At 38.1% G+C, this 17,633-nt stretch overlaps 1 protein-coding gene across 1 annotated transcript; it reads right to left on the reverse strand.

Moving 5' to 3' along the window:
• Window positions 1–5,631: 5,631 nt before the first annotated feature.
• Window positions 5,632–16,192, reverse strand: NIPAL4 (NIPA like domain containing 4). Its single transcript, XM_015832125.1, has 6 exons — window positions 16,147–16,192; window positions 9,092–9,340; window positions 8,252–8,308; window positions 7,500–7,590; window positions 7,023–7,183; window positions 5,632–6,253 (listed from the first exon to the last, which is right to left on the reverse strand). The coding sequence occupies exons 1-6, from the start codon at window positions 16,190–16,192 to the stop codon at window positions 5,649–5,651; spliced, it is 1,209 nt and encodes a 402-aa protein (XP_015687611.1). The 3' UTR covers window positions 5,632–5,648.
• Window positions 16,193–17,633: the final 1,441 nt, after the last annotated feature.

A 17,633-nucleotide genomic window follows, 5' to 3' on the forward strand; every position in this document is an offset into this window, starting at 1 on the left:
GTTTGAAAAGTTTCATTCTGTTGGACAAAGCTTGAAACTGTTAAAAGTATTCTGATCATAGGATTTACTGTAGTGGGAACTCTAGATTAACTTGTTTTTTCTTATTTTTCATGCCAGAGCTGCAAAAGTTTATAGATTAGCATTTCGTGCCAAGTTTTTATGTGGAAAATTTGATCAAGTAAAAACTAACACCCCACCGCCATTTTTTGAAAAACATTAAATCTGGACAGGAAACAAGAGGAACAGAGTTCTGCTCTAACCATGTATTCTTTTCTCTGTACAACCCACATCTGTTTGTTCAGTATGAACAACAACAGCAAGAGCATCACTTAATCCTTGCTATTCTACCAGTGTGCTGAAAAAGTGTGAGAAAAAGGAACCTAGTGATAAGCCCCAAAGCAATAGTCCAGCTGCAGTTCTCAGAACAGGTAAAACACCGAAAATGACTCCAAACTATGCACAAAATTTCACACTCAGAACCAACTGCTGAACCAATTCAGAACCAAATGACTCTTTTGTTCCATGTTTGCAGTAGCTGAAATGATCATTTTTAAAACCAAAGTATTTTGTGCGTTCCTAGGTATATGTTTCAAACCCACACCAATCTAGCAACTCTTTTACAATAGGAAAGTATCTAGAACAGGGGTCTTCAAACTTGGCCCTTTTATGACTTGTGGTCATAAAAGGGCCAAATTTGAAGACCCCTGATCTAGAAAGTACATGTCATACAGAGTTATTCTTGGCCCTTTGAAGATGATACATTTTCAATATTATCACTATGTCATTCAAAATTACATCTGCAGGAGTTGAAGCCTTGCTGTAGCCATATCATCCAGGAGACAAGTAATGACTAACCTTTAATGAAATGCAAACACATCCTGCATTCCCAGTCTTGCATATTCTGAAAATCTGTTTCCAAAACCTTGCAGAATCCTATTTAAAAAATCCTTTACTGAGGGCCATGGCAAGTGAAGACCCCCCCAAAAAATCATATTCTTAATTTAGCACTGCTTTGAATAAATATGCACAATCCTGCTGTTTCTTCCACTAACCTTTATTTGGCCTATTTCATATTGTTTCAAGGTGGCTATATTTCCAAGAATATTATACAGCCAAAAGGATATCTTTTTAATCAGATTGCTACTTCTTAAAAGAGTGACTCCCTCATAAGTTCTAAAATTAGCATCCTGCTCCCTTCTAACTGGTGCACGGATACACCTGTGTGTTCTCCCTCTACCTCTTGTGGATAACAGAAATTTCCTTGTGTGATACAGTTAATGCACGATGGAATGAATTTTGGTACATCTCCTAACTATGTTCTAGAGGAGCCTTTTCAGATGCCAGAAATGACAGTCTTAACTATATAGTATATGCCTTAATACTGATAATACTTCACCTAATTGTTTTTTCGTATGCATGGCATAGATTGGGAGAAAAGTGCTACAGTACATGTGGCTACCGCTCAATAAATATTGAATCAGATTGTGCTCCAGATTGTTGAGCTTATTTCCAAGTTTAATAAACGCTAGAGCTGCGCAGTGCTTTGGATTCAAAGGCAAAAGGCAAGATCAGGGTTCACCAAATTAGAGGGGGGAGGGAGGGAAAGTCAAACATGGAACATTTTCCAAGCCATGCATTATCTGGAGATGATAATTGCTGCATGGTCACAGGAAAATATATATTTGATTAAATGAGTTGCAAAGTGACCTTTTTTGCCTTTATAACTGAAACAGCGTACAATCCTATACTGCACTATAACCATTTTCTCACATGTTTTGGAGACGCTTTTTTACCATGTTTCACCACTTTGTTTTGGAGTTTACAGTATGATTTTTGTGTACCTATATAAATTGTTCACCTATACAAATACTTGAATAATGCAGCTTGTTGTGCCTTTTGCCTAGATATACTGAATAAATTTTGCGATTGCTATTTGTATACTTACTTGTTATAAATTGTTGTATGGGGATTGATACTATTAAAGAGGTAGGGGATACTACATATGCTGTTATTTAAACCAATCGTCCTCATAGCTGGAGAACTAGAAAAGACAATTTTCTTCAATTTGAATTCAATCCTGTAGAAAATGTGGATTTGCCTATGTAGTTTCCTTGCACACAACAAAACACGAGTCCTGGTGAATCAGGCCACAGGCCCACCTAATCAAGCATTTTGTACCACACAGTGGCCAACTAGATGAAACTCAAAAGTTTAGAGTAGAGCAGCATACCCCTTCTACTGACCCTTCCCAGGAAATCAATAAGGCTTTTTTTGCCTACGATTCAGGAGGTACTTTAACAGTCATCAGTACAGAAGTAGTTTGTATTTTGAGTTTTGAGGATCAACTAAAGTTGGCTAGCTTTGTGCTGCTTTTTCCCTGATGACATTTAACTTTTATTTTTGAACCCCATGGCCATCAGATCTGTTAGATTGAAATATGGGTTTTTTCCCCCTCCTTTTGTTTGCAGACCATTCAGAGAGTAAATCTCAGATACAGGAGACTTTCTCCAAACGTGATACCTTTTAGGTATATTGGATTGCAACTCTCCTTGTCCCATAAAACAAGGCTAATTTGGGGAAAGATGGTAGGTAGATGGTAGAAACTAGCAAATGAAACAGATTACCAGCTTTGGAAGTTCATAAAAACAATTATGTTCTTCCACATGAAATAAATGAGTTGTGCTAAAGTCTTATGAATGAAACAAGAACAAATTTCAGTCATTTATAAACCCATTTGCAAAACTCAATTATACAATTATCTAATTGTTAAATACATTCATTGGCAACAAAGATCTCAAAAAAGTTTTACAAGATTTGCTTGACACAGTTTTATTTTTTGTAGTTTTGGAAAAAGTAGTACCTGTGATACAAACCTTCACTGTAATGAAAGCCAAACCAGAGTGACTGGGTTTATACATCCTAAACAAAATCTACATTGTGACTTAGCATAAGGAATAGACACAAAAAGCTGTTTTCTGATGCCAGCAGGGCACAACAGCCCTTAGTACCAGATCGTTACATCTAACCATCCAGAAAGCTTCAAATATATCATTTTTCAATCCCCAAAGTCAATGTAGGACCTTAATTTAAAAAATTTCAAGTACATTATTTTTAACTTACTATTCACCATCCACCTACAGGTTCAAAAGCAAAGAAACAATATTTTGCACCAGAAATAAAGTAGCAGATACAAGTATAGAAGAGAATGATTACTTATACAAAGTGAAACTGCAAATAGGGGAGATTTGGGAGGGATTAGTTTTTATTTATCCCACCTTTATTATTATTTTTTTATAAATAAGGTGATGAACATACCCAATACAGGTAGTCCTTGATTTAGCACCATAATTGAGCCCAAAATTTCCACTGCCAAGCGAGACAATTTTTAGTGAGTTGCCCCAATTTACGATCTTTGTCACCGTTGTTAAGTGAATCATTGCATTTATTAAGTTAGTAACACAGTGATTAAATCAATCTGTTTCCCCTATTGACTTTGCTTGTCAGGTCACCAAAGATGATCACATGACCCTGGGACACTGCAACCATCATAAATACATGTGTCTGAATTTTGATCACATGACCATGGGGATGCTGCAACAGTCATGTGAAAAATGGTCATAACTCAGTGCCGCTGTAACGCTGAATGGTCACTAAGCAAATGGTTGTTAAGTTGAGGACTTCTTGTATTCCTTCCTCTTATTTTGTCCACAATCTGTGAGGTGAGTTGGGCTAAGAGAGTGAGTGGTCCAAAGCCACCCAGCCAGCTTTCAAACTGGAAACAGAAGGGCAATCCTTTGTAAGGCATGTTTGTGCTACACTGTTACAAAAAAAATTATAGATCATAGAAAACTTTTTTTTTTGGTTTAGCATTTTCATACAACCATCCCATGAATTATACATAGATGGAACTCTTCCAATAAACCTTATGATGGTACGCCTCTTAAAAGTTACATGTGCTCTAGAGCAGTGATGGCGAACCTTTTAGAGACCGAGTGCCCAAACTGCAACCCAAAACCCACTTATGCATCGTCGGGTGCCGGGTGAGCGTGGTCCATTGGGTGGGCATGGCTGCGGTGGTAACAGCAGACTGGGTGGGACTAAAAAGTTCAATCAATCAATTCCAACTTTGCAAAATCTTATTTTTCCCGCAAGAAGTTGAAATTGATTTGACTGAACCTTTTTTTTTTGTACACGGCGGCAGAGGCCTAAAGCAAAAAGATTTTATAAAACCCAGCTGAAGGCCTAGGACTGGGGCAACGGCGCACGTGCCCACAGAGAGGGCTCTGAGTGCCACCTCTGGAACCCGTGCCATAGGTTCGCCACCACTGCTCTAGAGTGTGATCCCTGCAGTTGTGTCTATTGCATTACAAAATAAGTCTTCTTTTATAAATGAGAACTACATTCTGCTGTTGACCAATAGCAAAGCACAAAGAACTATATAGTAGCTTGTTTACAAGTCAGAATAGGCCCATTAATTTAGAAGCACAGAGACAAGACTGAAAACAGCCTGAAATATTTATCCAGAAGCCTTTTGTAATGAAGTGTTCCTTCAAACTTAACAAAGTTAAGTTTGTTAATTTTGCACTTGATTCAACCCATAAATAGTTAGCTCATAACCAGTCTTGTCTTATGTGAATCTTCACAAGCACAGACAATTATAACATTTTAGAACATCTTGGTCATCCAGGCTAAAAAGACCTTCATTAACCAATAAAATAGCATAATATGGGTGGCTAGTGATAATTATCATAGGCAGTTAAGCCTCTAACTCAATCACTTGTTATCACTAATTAAATCTTATTAACTTTTGACAGTTTTGAGCCCAGTTTACACTTTCTGTGATCATAACTGAGTTCTAAACTATAGAAATTATTTGGCTATAAAGCACATACATTTCCCCCCAAATATATACAAAATATCATTTTCTATGGGGACAAGAACAAAGCATTATCACAATTAAATTATAATTCATATTTATGGAAAATGAAAGATAACTGCTTCTATATCTGAACATCTAATAGTATCAGTAAAATTTATTAAAATAGTGGAAGCACCAAAATATATTAAAATCCAATATCCAAGAAAAAGGCTGTAGGGCATTTTGATTTTTTGAGACTGCACCATTTAAGAATAAGGACATGACTGAAGGTGCCGAATGTCTTGGACAACATTACAATCTGGAGGGAAATGTAGCTATTTATTTTACCATATTTTCAAAAACGACTTGGGTATTCCTAGCTGGAAAAAAATAGACATGCTTTCTTTTGAAGCTTCAAACTCTTCACACACTTCAAACAGCGAATATAGCTTTTCCTTGTGAAGATAGAAAAGTGAAAATGATCTGGAAGAAACAATGCCACTTGACAGTAGAATATTTCTTCCAAATGCAGAGGGAATATGCCCATGTTTGATCAAATACAATCACCACTGCTATTGATTCTAGAGTGTGCAAAATACAGTGCCATTGCCAAGGATGAAAAGAGGAGAATCACTATGCAGAAATGTGGAGGTAGCAAGCTGTGTTGAAGGTGGTTGCTGTTTTCCAAAGGCACATATGGTGATGCTTCATTTAAATTCTTCCAGATGCATGCATGTTTTTATGCTGTCTGGCCCCAATACTCAAAGAAATAGAAATATTAAATTAGGTTTCAACTGAAGATCATGAATACTTTGGATTTGTTATGATCCTTGGTGTCTGGATTATCCAATTCTATTAAAGTGTTCTTGTCATCCTTAATTGCTTGCGGTTCTTTAGAAGTCTGGATTGTTTGTGGCAGATTCTTCAAACTGACATCCATATCCTTGAAAGCATGGAGTAAAAACACTCCTAGAATAATGGTAAGAAATCCACATACCGTCCCGATAATGTCTAGTACAGACATGGTGACCCACTCCTTAAAGAGGATAACTGAAGTTGTGAGGACAATAGTGGTGAAGAGCACATAGTAAATGGGAAATACCATAGAGGTATTGAAGATGTCCAGAGCTTTATTGAGGTAGTTGATCTGAGTAGTAATAGAAGCCACTAATGTGAAGACAAGAATCCAGGTCAATGGGTTTTGTAGAACAGGCTGGTGACTGAAAAAACTCTTGATGGCAATGCCCAGCCCTTTGACAGATGAGACGGAGAAAGCCCCAATCACAGAACAGATGGAGAGGTAGATGAGAATATTGGTCTGGCCATAACGTGGTGCTAGGAAACAAATCAGGACTAAGCTGATAATCAAGAGGATACTGGCATAAACAAGAAAACCTGGAAGAAATTAAAAAACAAAAAAAGTGACAAATCATGACATTTCTATACAAGACAGAATGAAATGCTTAGCATAAGCACTGGCTAGTACAATAAATGGATGGGTAGAACAACACAGCACTGCATTGTTTTAGGAACTTAAATACATCAATCAGTTTATTGTAAGGGATGGGCATCCTCCTACACATGCAAGAACAAGATTTAAGTTTACAGAAAAACAAAGTTTTTAAGGACACAACCCTATGGCCCTAGAAAACCTTGGAGGAGAAGAGAAATCTAGGAGACAGATGTGAATATCTATGATGTCTTGCTGGCTGCAGACCACTAGAGTTGGGGAATTACTGAAATATTCCAATTATTAAATTTGGGGCTACTTTGCAATTGATCATACAGCTCTAAGGATAAGATTATTTTCTTTGAAAGACTGCACATCAAAAGCGGTTCCCTGTATCTCATCTCGAAATCCAATTTTTTTTAAAATTGAAATTTACATTCAAAATGAAATGTAAAAAAAATTGACAACAGGACATGAGAGTTTCATTAAAGATTTTCTCCCTGGAAAGAGAAGCAAGACAATTGGCACAGTCCATGGGATGCCACCGAACATAAATGTGTACAAAATCATGGCAACATCATGGAAGAGTCACCCTTGTGCAAGACACTTTTACAATCATCACTTTACTGCCCCTGGGAATCTGGTTCAGATATGAAAACATTCCAACTAAACACAACACCTTCATTCCTTTGCTGCCTTATTTCATAAGCTTACCTGGTTCCTTCAGTTTTGAAAACAATTCTCCCAAAGTGGTTATTTCCTCTTCTTCAGGAGCATGTATCACAAGAACGGTACTACCCACAATGCTCAGCATGCAGCCAAGTTTGCCCAGTAAGTTCAGCCGTTCTCCAAGCAAATAAGAGGACAAAATGGCACTGGGCACAACAGACAAATACAGAAACAGCCTTTATTCTTGCTGTTACACTTGTAAGTTACTGATAAAAAACATAAAGAGTCCTTACAAAACTGTACTCTTATTAACTGATGTAAATTAAAGTCACTGAAACACAAAACTAATATGCAAGGTCAATTACAGAGAGGGGAAAAAAACAGGACTTAAGTACATACCTGGCTATTGGTATATTAGTACAAGATTAGAAATCTTTTTTTCTACTGGCAAACCAGATCACATTATTAGTACCTAGACCTAGAATAAATATGGGATAAAAGAGCAAATTGGAAGATAGTCACCTTATAAGCACACTAAGTGCTCCGAGTGGTGTAACAATTGTTGCAGCTGCAAAGGCATATGCGGCAAAGTTGGCAGCCTCTCCTCCACCCACTGAGCAAATAGCCACCAGGAAACAAAAAAAGAATAGGTAAATTACGATTATTATTATTTAGGTTCTCACTGACCAGCAACTCTTGTTTCCACTCAGTTTCATACAACTTGTCCTTCGAAGAAAACAATAAAGCTTAGGAACTCTAAGCAAAAAGTTATCTGTCCAGATAGGCCTCGACTTAATTAATACCTTTATTGTGGTATATATTTTATGTGGACTGGAGTTACCTGCAAATATTTCCTGCATTCCAGTCCACCAAAACTCATACCACTATAAATTTGTCAGTTGCTGAAGGTGCTACAAGGCATATTGCTGGCTCTAACCAGCAAATGTCTCTTCTGAAAACTGAATCATTTAAATTCTGGAACATTCCTATGTTATGGTGATAAGATCTGAAAAATAATTTCCACAGGCTTTGGCGTAACTGCTCAGTGCAAAGAGGGCTTTAAGCGCAAAAAGATCTTTAAGGCATTCAAGCATAAACTCCTTCAAGTACAAAAAGGCCCCCAAAAAAGTTGTAGAAACAACTTTTGTTAACTGCAGGATGTGAAATAATCTTTCCAGCCCAGGGAAACACAGAGGGATTAAGTCCTCAGTAATCATCAAAGTTAAATATTTTATCAGATACCAGCCCAGGCCTGGGTAAATAATCCTACTTACTGGTTAGCAAACCAGCCCACCACAGCCAGTCCTTTAGATAACCGTGACCTCCATCTCCTGGGGAAATAAAAGGACATATATAGAGAAGCATTTTGTAAAAAGGTTCCATATAAAATAAAATCAATTTCAAACAGAATGCTACAGTAGCTAAACATAAAAGAGAGACAGAAACAACAGCTTGGACTGAGAAAACGACAGTTGACGTGCAAGCCACAACATACATATGTTCAATGACTTTTAAATGTCTTTCAGAAAGAAAAGGAAATACTACCTGAACTGGCAGGCCCTTAAAATCCCATCCTCCCCCACACATGCACACCCCTCTTGCGTGCATGGACTGGACACTCACAGCTTAACATTTCTGAAATTAACTGCCACAACCTTATCCTCCGACTTGAACATTTCATCATATGACATAGTGTACATTGTTACAAACTTGTTTTTCAACATTTTCTCCAGAAATATCATACTAGAAAAAATATTGTTACTCTAGGAAGCAGGACTGGATTATTAGTCCATTTGCAGCTGTTCTATGAATACTACTAGTAGCACCTCTAGTGTATTTAAAATTGCAAACGGGATGAATTCAATGTGATATCTGAAGGGGTCTTCAGAAGCCAGAATGTATTAATGACTTCTCCAACCTGGAAGGTGACCACTGTGTTTTCTCACAACCATTATTCCCAGTCAGCATACCCTTGGTTATTCTGGCTCTGAATTTTTATGAGAATTGAATTCCAATACGACTATGCTTCGGGAAATCTGGCTTAAATGCCACTAGAGTTCTTTTTCAGAAAACAGATTTTTTCTGTCCCCTCTCTTAAGTCAACAAATCCATACCAGCCCTGGTGCCTCCTTTCTCCACCAGTCGACGCAGTCCTTTCTTCTTGAGGATTACACTGGTGCCAATGAGAAAGCTTGAAAAGATGGCCAAGCCCAAGCCAATGTAAAACCCATATTTTTCTTCAACTTGTACCATCCAGTTGGAGCTTAAATTAAGATTCGTATGGGGTGTAACTGGAGAACTGACATTCTTAATGATTTGACAAACAGCATGCTGATTCAGACAAGCCAGAGTGATCAAGGAGCCTAGTAAGACAAGCGGGAGAAGATAAGATTAGAAATTAAGACATTAATAACTAGCAGCCCTTTTGTCTTTAATTCTGCATGTAACCAGATTATTATTATTGCTAGAAAACTTTTTTTTTCTTCCTTTGGATTCTTGCCCCATGAATTGACATTTAATTACTTCTTAGCAAAACTATGAGGTTAAATATATATATTCTAAATCTATGCAAGGTGAAGAATTGAGAAATAATGGCATCCAGATGCCTTAAAACACAACCTTATAATAACCCACAATCTGGAGGTATTCTTCTTGGACTGCAAATATTTTCAAGGCTTATTTCAGTCTTGAAATTCATTTCAGAGTAAACAATAATTTGGAAACCTACTGCTTCCTTGGTTTTTTAATTACACATTTCTGAGACTATGACATTATTGCTGCAAACCATTGTCCTTCTAATGCATGTTTTCACATTTGCCTTGCTCTGCAATAAATTACTATTTGCAAGTTGCCTTTGACCATTTCCACTTTTAAAAAGAATTATTGATCCTGAGATAATCTACAAGAACCTTCAAATTATACACACCAATTTAGTAAATATTCAGTGAACTATTCCAGTGTTTCCCCAAGGAAAAGCTTTGTCTCCATTTTATTAGATGGAAATAATGAGAAGATAATATTTTTTCACAAATTCTGAGATGTCTCTCTATTCTCTATGCTAAATTGCAGTTGTGTGGTTGTCAGAAAATACCGGGGGTAGGGGGGGGGGAATTGAAGGTTTTCCAACCTCCATCCTCATCAGCTGCTCTGTATGAAAAAAAAAATGTAAATGTGGACTTGTGAAAATTTAATTGAGGAAGCAATGAAACATTATCTAGCAGTGGTGCAAGGAATGGTTTATGCATGTTGAGTATCATTATTTTAAAAACTTAATTTTATTACATTTATACTTTTGTTTCAAGAGCTAAATATTTCTTCTCAACTATCCTATCTTCAGAGCAGCCTGGGAAACAGGAACTCATCTGAAACAGGAACTCATCTGAAATGAATTTATGTATGGAGAATGTAGGTGGATTTTCTAACCTTTCTCAGGGTACAATAAGCTTTGAACCTTTCCCCTTTCTCTTCAGGTCTGAATGTGAGTCACCTGTGAGTGTGAATATGGATATGTACACTGTACGAGAATGACAAACTATTTAGATTTCCTCCTGCTATGTAATTCATGCCGTAATTCTGGCATTCAACCAAAACTTCAGCTGGAGTTTTATCCAGAATGGAGAACAATCAATTGAGAAAGATGAAACTGCTGAGGATTGTGTTTTTTTAGCACGTAAACATCAAATGAGAAAATGTGACTATTACAAGAAAAGCATGAGAATCCATCATGAAGGGAATATTTCAAAAGAACAAAGTCTTTGTCTGCAAAATAAATTCCAGAAATTCCAATTTAAGAAAAGTGAATATTTAATAATTAATATATCCCATTATTTAACATCTTATTTCAATCAGCTTGCTGCTTACATTTTCAAATAATCATTTACTTTGCTTTGTAGAAAGTAAGATTTTGTTATATTCACAACTCATCTCTTTCGTGTAATGACTCCTTTTGTGCCTAAGACAACACCACTTTCTGAAAGACTGATCCACCAATGGGCTTTGTGATCCCAAGCCTAGTCCAACAGTCTAGAACTACTTTGTATAAAGAAGTATAAATATAATTAGAAAATTAACAAATACAGGTAAAGGACTGTTAAGAAATAAATAAATATTTAACAAGGAAGAAATAAGAAAAAAACACATTTTTAGTTAGGGCACTAAAGAATACTGTGACATAGTCAAACATAGCTTCCTTACAAAATCTGAAAAACTCCTTGTACTTGTGTCCTAGATACTTTTTAATTAACATATATTGTATTGGTTCTATATTTGTAGCTCTAGCCATCTTGTAACTAGTCCATTGTTTGGATTTAAATGTGTTAAAGATGATTTCAATCGAATCTCTTTTTTAATTTAAATAATTTTTAAATGAATAAATATTTCTCTGGGGTGCTTCATTTGTTCTTTGATAGCTCTAATAATACTAATGAAACACCCCACAGAAATATTTATTCAATAAAAAAATATGTTAATTAAGAAGTATCTGGGACACAAGTACTATTTCTAAAATCCTCCTTTGTTCCCTTTTCTGTCACTTCTTTTTCATTATAACATACAAGATTTCAGATTTGATGGGATTATATTCTTGTGAACTCCTCTTAAAAATTAACTAATTGAGCCAAAGCCATACTGTAATTTAAAGAAAAGCATCTGAAAAAGAGAAGAGCATAAATTTTTGGAAACAACTATAGCACACTGTCTTTCAAGATAAAGATAGAAAATTTTATATCACTAAACATATCTTAATTTATGAAACAGAAAATGATACATGCTGTAATTTAACACTGAGTTGGGAAATTGATACATCCTCAGTTTCCAGATTTCAAACAAATCATGTCTATCATGAGCATCAAACACTGGAAGTTTTTAAGAAGAGACTGGACAACCATTTGTCTGAAGTGGTATAGGGTTTCCTGCCTAAGCAGCATTGAACTAGAAGACTTTCAAAGTTCCTTCCAACTCTGTTTATTCTATTCTATTCTATTCTATTCTATTCTATTCTATTCTATTTTTGTGAATGTTCATGTTTAATAAATTTATTATAACTTTGGATATAGAGAACTGATATTTGTACTTTTGAAAAAAATAACCTTGTTTATTTCAAATGTGGTACTTTAATGTGCAGCTCCACTAAGCTCTGGATTAAGTTGCACATACTTCCAAGTGATTTGGAATTAACAGTTCAGAAAAAAAAGAAAAGAAATCGAGCTGATTCATTAAGGCAGCCAAACCCTTAATACTGTTTTTAAAAGCAGCCATGTTCTTTTCCAAAGCGTTTCTTCTGAATGAATGTCAAAACCTGCCCAGCCCTATTCTATAGTTTCTATTTCACACAATTGGAGAATAGATATATATTCCAAAGACAGAAGACAGTCCACAATACTGAAATATCTAATTGTTTGTACATACCACAGTAATTGCCTAGGCCAAGAGCTTCCTGCTCTAGGAGAATATAGGAGTGCCACCATTATACTGTGTCTTATCTATCATTGCCTAAACCAGGCATGTCAAACTTGCGACGTCACGTGATGTCGCACGACGTATCGCGACTTTTCCCCCATTGCTGGCAATGGGGTAGGCGCGGTTTTGGAGTGACGCATTCGGCCCCGGGCTGGCAGTTTGACATGTCTGGCCTAAACTATGGATCCATGTCTAACTTAAGACAGCTGCTACTGAATTATCAGAAACAAAGACTGAGGCAGATTGTTCTTTAGAATTGTCACTTGTTAGGACTCCCTCCCCAAAAGTCTGCCTTCATATATACAACAAAATTGCATAAACTATCATAAAGCATTTCTCGTGAGAATAGATGCACATTCTTAATATTAATTAATGTTCTTAATGAAGAAATGAAGTACAGTATAGTGGGTGAACACAATCTAGGAAGGTTAACAGTTTCACCAAAGATTTCCAAGTGGACCTTCCCAGGAAAAGGGATTTTTTTTCAATCCAAGTATATAATGGATTTTTTCCTCATACAATATACTATATATAGCCTTTTCTGTTTCCTCACCCATCACAACCCTCTTCCCAGCCATCAAGGTATTTGTGATCATCTTTAAAGCCCTTCCAGCCATGGGCTGAGATTACCATGTGCCCAGGTTACCTTGCTTGTTCAATTACATTGGCCCACAGGAATGTTAGAAGCTATCAATCAATCCACACAGCAATAGGATAAAAAGTTTTCCTACATTCCAGTCTGTAATGAGCCCTAATGCCATTTTAAAAGAGATAAAATAAGTCAAATTAAAATAAAAAGTAACTATGTTATTTAACGAATTACAAAGTCCATGTCATGTGCCCCTTACATCCCACCCAATTAGGCAGGACTGCTAAGGAATTTTTACTGACAGGGTCCAGGAAGAGACCCTTCTCTGCTGTTACCCCAACCCATTCTGTCCCTTGAGGTGAGTCTGGCCCCTACCTTTCTTGTATTCCAGAACAGCATTAAAATCTGGGTCTTCCAATTGCCATAGGGGCCGAAAAGTAATATGCAACTCTGGGGGTAGTTCGTGGCTTAATTTTATTTTTTGTACGGATTTTTTAAATCTGTAAACCACCCACAGTCACTTCATTAGTGAGTAGTGAGATGGGCGGTGCATCCATTTGATTCATAAATACATAAATTCCTGAATGTCATGGACATTTTGGAATTGCATATTCAAAAATTGTAGTGGTACAAGATTGACAGGGCTCCTTTGAGCAACAGGAAGTGTCTTTTTGCCTGCATCAGACAACCCTGGATCAAAACCACCTACTTAAAAATAAATAATTTAATTTATTCTTTCATTTGTTTTTTGTACCTTGCTTGTTTGTTTGGAGTTTTAATAATGAAGTAGTAGTATGCATTTAAATGGATACATTCACAAATCAGAAACAGAATAGAATTGACAGAATCATTACAGAAAAAAAATGTTAGCAGCTCTATGTTTATGAATTTGCTAAAACTGCTTAAATACAAAAGGAGAGATAATGATCAAATATACAGAGGGAACAGGAAACTCAATTCTGTCTTCTGTCAAATTAAATGGGGGGAAAAAGAAAATTGCTGCTAAATTATATCTACAGCGATGCAAATATAGCATAATGGTGTTTAGACCCTGGCACTTTGCCTTATATAGGACAGTCTTTGTGAGCTTGAAAACAAAAAGAGAATTCTTATTAGTTCTGAAGCCACAATGCCCTAATGTCATGCAATAGCTAGCCCTTTCCTTCTTCTGTGATAGTTATTCTCAAAAGCAAATAATCAGAAAGAAAAAGGCTGAAAATGGAGAGCTGTTAACTCATACATTTTATTAAAACAGATTCTGCTACACTTTTTGGTAAGAAATTAAGTTCAAAGTCCTCTCTGATTAGATAGGAATTGAATGTTAGGCCTAGTCCATGTATACAGCAAAAAGAAATGGTGATAAAGCAGAAAGCATATTAAAGAAGCAGAATGGCTTGTTTCCTTTCAAACTTTAAAAGGAGAAATTATTTTTAACACTCCTGTTAGAATCAGAAAAAGACAAGCTTTTCAAATCAGGAAACTGAGTCCCTTTGTCTAAGATCTAAGACGCTTGTTTTGTAGAGGAAATTAGGTATCCCAATTTATTATGGGATATTTTTGCAATCCACACACATCTGTTTATTTACTTTATTTACTTGCCTTTCTTCTAAATTTCTGCTGATTCTGCTAGAGAATCTCATAATTAACCCACACAAACCTGTCAACCATGGGAAATTTTAACTAGGCACATGTAATAAGCCATGCTCCCCAATAAATATGGTACTGGGAAAGACTAGCAATGTCTACTGACTCTGACAAGTCGGTTTAGTTTATGGAAACAAGACTCAGCTTTCCTCCCACAAGAATAAATTAAATCTACTTTGGTAATTTCACAACAACAGAGTGCAAAGATTTGTGTATAAGCAAAAGGATAATGCCTCTTAGTATGCAAATTGGAGAATATTATTGCTCTGAAAAAGTGATTACACATCAGTCTGTAGGATTCACAGGTTGCTTTCCTGGATCAGGCTTCCAATAACTCTTTCAGGATCCACTGCCTGAAGAATCTCCTTCCAGAACACACAGACCCAATCCTTTGCTTAGCAAAATGCAGAATAAACTCTATAAAAGAAGCTGAAAAGCTGAACAGGAATTGTGGGAGGATGTCAGGCAATCACACCCTTGCTCCTTTCACCTCCATTTCTAATAAGGTTTGGTTTTCTGGTTTCACAAACTTTGTAGGCTTAGGACAAACAGGAATGGCGTGATGGGGCTGATTTGTTCCTTATATACTATGCTTCCTCTAATTGGTCTTGCCCCAGTTGTTATCACAGGAAGTTGACCACATTCCACTAGCCTGAGTTCCAGTTTTGTGTTGAGAGTTACTCATGAAAGCCAAAGAGCATGTTTTCAAAAGCAGGCAACCTTCCTCCCATGAACCATACCGCAATCTTGGATCTTGTGTGGTTTCGCCATACATTAAATAAAAATACCTGTCGGAATCCTTAGTCCCAAATCAGTAAGTATCCCAGTGCAAACTGTTTTACAGCTGATTGCAAAATTAATTAGGAAAGTGGTAAGTTCATCAAAACAACCATCTTTCCCTCAGCTAATACGTCTCCCTTTTGATCCAGCGATTATATCAGCGTTTCTGAATCTTGCTGGATGAATTTTAAGAAGTGTAGACCTCAACTCCCAGAATTCTACTTGGGAAGGTGAAGTCCTCACCTCTTAAAAGGTTGAGAAATACTGAATTATACAGTATGCTTCATTCGTGTTAAATTTTGTAGGAGGATAGGGAGGAGGAGGAGGAGGAGGAAGAGTTGAGTAGAAACTTCTGGAAGCCAAGAAAACGGGTAGCAGAAGAAAGAGCTGTGCCAAAGAGATAAGGAGGGCCAAGTGGGGAAAAAAGCTGGGATGGAGGCCTCGTGTACTTTCTGATCAACGTTTTAGAAACCAGCCTTGCCTTCTTGCATCTCTCCCAGGGACAACAGGTGAAGTTAGATTCGTCGCGAAGGTTGGGGAAGATGAAGGTTTCTCCCTAAACCCTTACGCCACGCCAGGGCGAATTTGGAGGGGAGGAAAGGTTTTCCGTGAATCTGAGACATGCAAGTGGGAAGGGAAGATGGGGGGGGGGGGCTCCTCAAAAGCCAACCTGGGCGCAAAGCGAGCGCGCTCACTCACCGCCGGCACAGCTCCGGTTCACCCACAGCGGCTCCGGGAGCTCCATGTGCGTTTTCGGAGGCGAGAAGATCAGCACATTCCTAGAAGGCAGCCGCGCAGGAGACGCGGCAGGGGGAATCTGAAGACGGGACGAAATGCGCGCCTGGTGCCCCCCCGCCGGTTCGCTGCCGCCTCTCTCTTTCGCTGTTGGCTCTCTTCGGCCGTCAGCTTCGGGAGGAAGAACGGCCTTCTCTCCCCTCCCTTCTCCTCGCCTCGCCCCGCCCCGCCTAACCTGCGCGGAGCTTGAAAATTGCCCCCTGGCGAAAAGTGGAGATCGCACCTGCCCCAGCTGGATGCGCCGCGCCCCGCCGCGCCCCTCCTTCCTCTCCTCTTGCTTGCTGCCTCCTCGCGCGCGCGCTCCGTCACAAACGCCTCGTACTGGACCTACGGTAGGAGTTCGAGGGGCTGAGGAGGGGAACCGCGGCAGCCAGGAGCTCTCGCAGGCACTCCGTGCGTGGCTCTCCGCGCGAGGCTAGAGCCCCCGTGCCCCTTTTTTGAGCATAAATTCGGGCCCCTAATCCTATTTTCAAAGGGGGAAAGCCCATCCGTTTTTCCACTGGTTTTTTTTTTCCTTAAATTTTGCTTGTGGCATTGCAACTCTTCCTTGTTTCGTCAAGATCTTCCTTGTTTCGTCAAGGGGGACACCGGACACGTCCTTGAATGTATTGATTGGTGTTGATTCTTTTTATGGTTGATATTGTGATAAAAGATTTATGTTTCTGTTTTTCAATGAAAAATCAATAAAAAATTATTTAAAAAAAAAAAAAAAGATATGATTTGTTGAGTGTGAGCATACCCCACACTTATTTCGCGGATGGTGTTACCTAGTCAGGTAATAAAACGTCTGCAAGCTAATAACCAAGCTCAGAAAGCACCAAGGACTCCACAGTTCGACCATGAGCTACATACATTATTTTCTATTGGCTTTAGTATAATCTTGTTCTAAGTGATTCAGACCCTCATAGTCTCCAGATACTGGACCGGGATATCAGCAGTATCACCAGTCTTACCTGGAATAGCAATGCAAAGCTAGGGTATCAATTAGCATACTGATAATATCAAACCCCAAAGTGCAAGGTGATACTTCAGTGGTATCGTGGATTGTTAAATGGGATGGGGGAAGAGGACCGATTCCTATAGTACTGCACAAGGAAATAGCCACTGAGCCAACCTGCCCTCCCCACCGACTACCTAGTGGGACTGACCACTGAGGGAAGAGCAGAACCGTTGCAACACTGCCTGCAATCTCCAGACCCTGCAGGTAATCCAGAAAGATCCCATTGTTGATGGTAATGAAAGCTGCTGAGAGATCTAAAATGGTCAGAATGAGCTTATTTCCCCCAGTTAAGTCCTGGCCAAGATTGTCTACTAATCCAGCCATTGTTGTCAGAATGTCCAAACCTGAACACTCATTTGCCCTCTCAAGAGAGCTGTGCAGTTGAGTGTTC

This window comes from Protobothrops mucrosquamatus, unplaced genomic scaffold (genome assembly GCF_001527695.2).
Source record: "Protobothrops mucrosquamatus isolate PMUCROS unplaced genomic scaffold, P.Mucros_1.0 scaffold_306, whole genome shotgun sequence".
In the NCBI taxonomy this organism is placed as follows: Eukaryota; Metazoa; Chordata; class Lepidosauria; order Squamata; family Viperidae; genus Protobothrops; species Protobothrops mucrosquamatus.

What these genes read in the sequence shown, in the direction of transcription:
- NIPAL4 (XM_015832125.1), bottom strand. Translation starts at nt 16,192, where the DNA reads ATGGAGCTCCCGGAGCCGCTGTGGGTGAACCGGAGCTGTGCCGGCG. An exon ending in GAACCGGAGCTGTGCCGGCG is followed by an intron (nt 9,341 to 16,146) that starts GTGAGTGAGCGC and finishes TTGTCTTACTAG; the next exon opens with GCTCCTTGATCACTCTGGCT. An exon ending in GCACTTAGTGTGCTTATAAG is followed by an intron (nt 7,184 to 7,499) that starts GTGACTATCTTC and finishes TGTTGTGCCCAG; the next exon opens with TGCCATTTTGTCCTCTTATT.